We start from the raw sequence: 6,000 nt of genomic DNA, 5'->3' as shown, positions 1-6,000 counted from the left end.
AGGCTCAGCCCAGCTGCAGGCATGGCTCGGATGCTGCGGTGAAATCTCTTTTTCTACACCCACTGATGAATTAGACCTCGGTGAAAAAGGTCGACTGGCCGCATTCCTCAACACTTCCATTGCACCTATGCCTAGGCTAATGTTAAGATCCCCTTTAGAGATTGTGCCCCAGCATTGATGGCGATCTGACAGAGGACTTGAGAAGCAGCAGATCTCAGAATGGGTAAGCCTCAAACTCTTTTTGTCTGACTTGTTGAATTTATCCATAATGCTAGAATACATGCAATTTCACACACATAAATCTCATTTTTCCACTATCGCTCATTTTTGTTCCAACGTCCTTGCTGCCTGTCAGCAGCAGGTTAGTCCATTGAAATGCAGAATGGGTACTTGGAGGGGCAGCGAGAAGGAGGGAGGACAGTCACAAGGCATTTCTTCCTGACCCACCCCCCTTGAGTGACTTAACTAAACACATTTGGCTCAGCATCCGTGTCTCTCCTCCAAGCCATCCTTCCAGTATTGGAAGCAGGGGTTTGAACTAACACCCCACTGGCTCAGCTTCCCAATATGCCCCACTGCTCCCATTCCCTGGCGGCTTGCAGCAACAGATTGCCATGTTTACTCTACCACATGATGCCATTAAAACCTGTTACTGTGATCTCAGACACTAGGACAGAATTAATTATTGAGTAATGACAGAAAATGTAGCTGTCAGGGAGATGGAGGGAATCTCAGTGGCTTCCTGCCCTGCTGGGTTTACTCTGGTTGAAGATGAGCAGAAAGTTACGCAGTGGGTTCGGGCTTGTCTGTCAACAACAGGTCTTTGGATGTTTGAATCCTGCCACCAGTATCATTCAGATGAAATTCTTTGTGGCTCCGCTGTCAGATGGTTTGTGAATAGAGTGAGGGTTCAAAAGCTTTATGGCAACCATCAGTCATGCATGATCTTTATTCTTTCACCAAGGTCATTTTATTGTTATTCATTGTGAAAAATGCAGAGAGTTGACTGCAATATAGCATTAAAACCCAAAGATCAGACAGTAGCCATTGATGATTAGAGTTGTGATGTCTATATAAAGGTTTACCCTTTCTTTCTTTTGCTAGCATGTTCTCAGAAAAATTACATATTGACCGACACCTGACATAGTAGTAGTAAATTTTTAGCTTTCACATAAATGTGGCTATAATATGTTGTGGTATTTGGGATGTTCTCAGCAACCACAGCTAATTAATCTAAATCAAAAGTGAAATTCCTTTACCAATCATGTAATTGTCTGTAAATTTGTCAGAGCCATTGGCTGTGGGTGATGAGCACGAAAACAAGCCCGTGTCTGAATGAAACATGAGGGGCATATTAATGCAATAAGGAGAAGAGCTAACATGTAGACTGTGAAATTCCTTGATGTCACAGTGCCATATGCATTCACATCTGAATCTAATGGCTGCATTACTGAGGCAACAGGTTGGTCTCAGAGCCAGGCAGTCCAGCTCATCTGTCCGTCTTTGCTCCCCATCATGCCGGTCAAGCCCCCACATTCGCTACCTGCCACAAAATATTGGATGCAGCAACATGATGACAGACCCTGTGGCTTTGACATCCACAGCTAAAAATTTGTATCATACTGCATACTACAATGTATTAGAAGCATCATACAAAGATAGACAGTGCCTTTTTACATCTCTACCTGCTTCAGTGATGTCACCCTTGAGGCAGCAGAAAAGGATCGAACATGACGTCATTGCATCGAAATCAGCACGCAGAGGAGAATATCTGTCAGTGCTTTAGTATAGTAAGTCCGCACCTGTACCAGGCACTTAAAATGACATCTTTGATATAATATTTGAAATTTGTTGTGGAATCATAGCGTTCCACATCTGTATATACAGCGTCATATTTTGGATGTCTTGTTGACAGGATCATTGATTTTATCTGGGTCCAGGCTCAATATGTGGTTGATTGCTTTTTACTAGATTAGTGCACTCAATGCTTAGACAAATACTTGGACAAATACTTCACCCACTTTGGCACTGATTCATTCTTAATTAGCATTATAGGAAAAGGAACTTACCTAACTGAAAGGGAGAAACATATTTGGCTGCAAATTCTTCAAGTTGATGTGCTGTCAATCACTGACTGCCACAAGCCACTGTAAGCCACAGAATCCCCTTCCAAAATCGAGGAGATTTAGACCATCTTGGCAGTATAGCCTCAGAACAAATCTGTGGGATTGTTTCCCCATATGTTCTTCTCACGTCTGTTAATCACAAGGATCAATCTGTATTGGCATTCATGAACTGCATGGATATTTGCTTCATATGTTTGCATTTAGTCTGCGGTGTTTAAGTTTCTCTCTCAGAAAATGTGATATACACATTCCAACTGAACATTCTTTTTATTTATATGGGAAGCGTGACTAGTAACACTGGACTTTAGTCAGAGGTTGCTAAACTCCTTGAAAACAGTTAAAATTAGACCACTGCAAGCTGGAAAGGAGGTCATCATTTACTCCACAAGAAAACTGGGACAGGACATAGAACATGTCACCAGTCTCTAATAAAATGTGAATGCATGGAAAACTGCAGAACTCAAAAGGCAAACTCTCCTTCCGGATGCCTTCCTTTCATTAGACACATGATTATGTTATTCCAATTCCAGCTATACATGGCAAAATTGTGTCTTGACATTATGAGGTTTTGCTTGCTCAGGGTACTGGGTGTTAGTGTTAAAGCTGTACTTGAGAAGATGTGACACTTTCCCACTTTGTGTGTTTCTTCTCCCAGAGGAGGGTGAGTACTTCCTGAAGGTGCTGATCCCCAGCTATGCAGCTGGCTCTATAATTGGCAAGGGCGGCCAGACCATTGTACAACTGCAGAAAGAGACGGGTGCCACCATTAAGCTGTCCAAATCCAAAGACTTCTACCCAGGTAAGAATGAACCTATGAATAATTGCGGTCCATTTTAACATTTTAATCCTACATTAAGCCGGCCCCATACTACAGGATAATTAAGCCAATTTTGGGCCCGATTTGCCCATCCTGACAACCGTAGGGGCGGTGTGAGGCCACTCTGAAGTGATTCGCGGGCCAAATGATCCTGTAGTGTGAAGTGTTGAACGGCATAATTGTTATGCTTCCGACAGGATCGGAGGGCCCCCGATATTTAATAGTAACTATCAGGCATGTTTGAAATGTACAACTTGGAATCGTATAGTGTGGGGGCAACAACGATTGGATCCTGACCAGACACCCATAACAGCCAATGATAGTGAGCTGGCCGGGAGGCGTCACAACCGCTTGTAGCATTAGCTTGCACTAGCCTCCTCATTTATTTATTTCCAGCTCACCTTCAGCTCGCACTGCAAAATACGTAAGCCGTGTTGATTTTGTCTTCTCAGCCAAGACTTCATTCATAATTTTTTTCCTCTTTTTTATCTCAAAACATAGCACACATGAGCTCTACTGCGAATGTCCGTCTCTATGTTTGTTTTGTTCTGAAGTCATATTTGATCACTCAAGTTTCTGTGAAACCCGTGGCCCCCGGAATCAGTGTGTCTAAAATGGTTTAGTAAAGATGGCAAGTGTGTGGTCCTTCCTCTTGACTCAATTGTCTAGTGTGTGCTTTTGATTAAAATGTGTCGTTATGTTTGTGGTCTCCCACATTTTTAAAATTGGTTACGATTATAAAATCCTCTAGTGTGAGGCCCAGCTACACTAAACATGCATCTAAATGTTACTGCTGTCAGATGCTGCATTCAAGTCTGCATACAATTTTAGTTTTAATTATAACTGCATGGCTAGCAGGTTGCTTCTTTCATTGCATGGTTCCTTCTTTAGCATTCATGGTTCCATGTTAGTGTGTCAGTCTCTTAGTGTTCTGGAAAAGTTGTACAGGGCTGCCATATTATTCCCACCAAATATGAGCGCATATTTTTGTGATGCAGAGGACACGTACTGTAGCATACATGGAAAGAATGAATTGTGCTGCAGAGGTTCACCCATAAATGGCAACAGGAAAAGGATGCTTGTGTGTCTCGGTGACTGCTATCACATGGAGGTTGAAGCTGTACCATCTTATCCTCCAAGCACAAATCCCTGAGTCATAGACAAGTCTGGGTGTTTGTCCTTCATGCCTCAGAGGAGACTTCAACCTGCTGAAAAATAACAGGTGCTGAGCATCTCACTGCTTATTAGGTCCAGATGTTTATTGTGATAACTGATGCAAGTAAATAATCTCTGTGCAGTGGTACAATTTTTACAGTATATATATTTAGAATATATTATTATCTCTTTAGATAGGAGGTATGTAACACACTACAGATGTTTTCATATTATAGGTTTCACAGTCACTTAGATTCCATTATGCAACTACAAATTGAAAAGAACTAAAGAAAGATTCCTCCCCAAAAGTCAGTTTTCCAGCATACAGTAACAGTTAAAAAGAGAAGAGTCTGTAGATTAATTTTATATACAAAACAAAATATTACTCTAGCAGTGCACATTATAGTTTGAATTTGAGCTGCACTGTCTTGAGTTACAGGTGACATATTGGACTGACTGAACTGAGGCAAAGGATTACTGAGCACTGGGGAAGAGGAGAGGAAAGATGTGATAGCAAACATTTTTCCTGTACTTTTTCTTCCACCACATTACTGTTTGCCTCGATGAAACGGTGCGTGTTCAGACGCATGTTCAGAGTGTTGTTGCTCAAATTCTCCACACGCAGAGGCAGCTATGTTTGAAGGAGTGAATTATGGCTACTTCATTGACACTGGAGCAAATCAACAGAGTGATATGTATCTTTATCTCTGTTTGGATTGTGGATGTGTTCATAGGCCAACACCTGCTCTGCCCATCCCCCTAGTCATTATCGTGATGAGTGAGAAGAGGAGTTCAGGGAGAGGGTGCTGGCAAGGATCTGATTGGGTGGTTGCTCTGGCCCACACAAGTAAAATGAAACGACTGCTACTGTACACTGCACAATAGCTGAGAGTGCTTCCTGAGAAGTCAGTCAGTGCTACACTTTTAAAAAACTATTTAAGCTCAACCAGCTTGGTGAAGTCGGTAACAGCAACATATAGGTAGTAATACAAAATTCAGTTCTTAATTTTAGAGGCTAACAATGCAGCATGTCAGACTTAACAGCTACTTCTGTTTTACTTTCTTTCAGTGTTGAATCAGGTGTGATTTGGGCTAATATAGCATGCTAATACCATTATACACAGTTCATGCCCTCATCTTTGATCCTGTGGCAGCCTGAGCACACCCTGACTATAGCACAATCGCACACTAGAGAAATCAAGGGACAACAGCCGATGCTGCCATTTTCTTCTGCAATTCTCTCCTTGACGGCTCGGTCTGATACTCCCACCCACCTCACATCTCCCATCCGTCAGTGTAAAACATGAAACCGTGAATTCACAGGTCTTGACAGGAATTGTACAACTACGTCCTGCTGTGGAGGACTGAGATGGATGAGTGGAGACAGGGAAGGGTGTGGATGATGCATGGTTGTATGTGAGCGAGGGGACAGGAGGGCAGACCCAGAAATAGCCTGTTTCAATCTCTCTCTGTGGACATGACCCTTCGCCCAGCTGTACTCAAGCTGCTCCAACTCATGCCAAGTTTCCTCTGTCCTCCTCCCTGCTCACTGTTTCTTTCAGATTTGGTTCCCAGTAGTTGAGAAACTTCAGGCCAGATAGGATTACATCACACTTTCTTAAAAATGATTTTGCATGCTATGCCTCTGAACACCTGGGTGCTGACTTTTTTAGTTTTTAATATTTGGTTTGAACCTATCTGAATTACTACATAGCTGAAACTGATTACTTGAGCCCCCTTAAATGCAGCACACTATGCATTCACCCACTCATACTGTGCATTCAGCACATACACACACCTACTCACACCTACTTACACACATTCGCACATTTAAGCAACTGCAAAGACGAGTCGTGGGAGTTGACGATTTGAACACAGACTTAGAAACAGAGCTTCAAGTCT

At 42.4% G+C, this 6,000-nt stretch overlaps 1 protein-coding gene across 2 annotated transcripts in view; it reads left to right on the top strand.

The window, feature by feature from the left end:
- The window catches only part of LOC109967721 (RNA-binding protein Nova-1), a 28,617-nt gene that overhangs the window by 5,393 nt on the left and 17,224 nt on the right, over positions 1–6,000 (top strand). Inside the window, exons 1-2 of one of the 2 annotated variants that reach the window (XM_020613491.1) lie at positions 7–223; positions 2,782–2,925. In XM_020613491.1, the coding sequence (XP_020469147.1) occupies positions 220–223; positions 2,782–2,925 (148 nt within the window). In that variant the 5' untranslated portion in view covers positions 7–219. Of the gene's footprint in view, positions 1–6; positions 224–2,781; positions 2,926–6,000 lie in introns of those variants that run through there. The other variant, XM_020613490.1, reaches the window with a different exon arrangement.

The sequence above is a fragment of the Monopterus albus genome, unplaced genomic scaffold (genome assembly GCF_001952655.1).
Source record: "Monopterus albus unplaced genomic scaffold, M_albus_1.0 scaffold134.1, whole genome shotgun sequence".
Lineage (NCBI taxonomy): Eukaryota > Metazoa > Chordata > Actinopteri > Synbranchiformes > Synbranchidae > Monopterus > Monopterus albus.
Note: the sequence above shows the minus strand (reverse complement) of the source record. Positions and strands in the feature narration are given on the sequence as shown.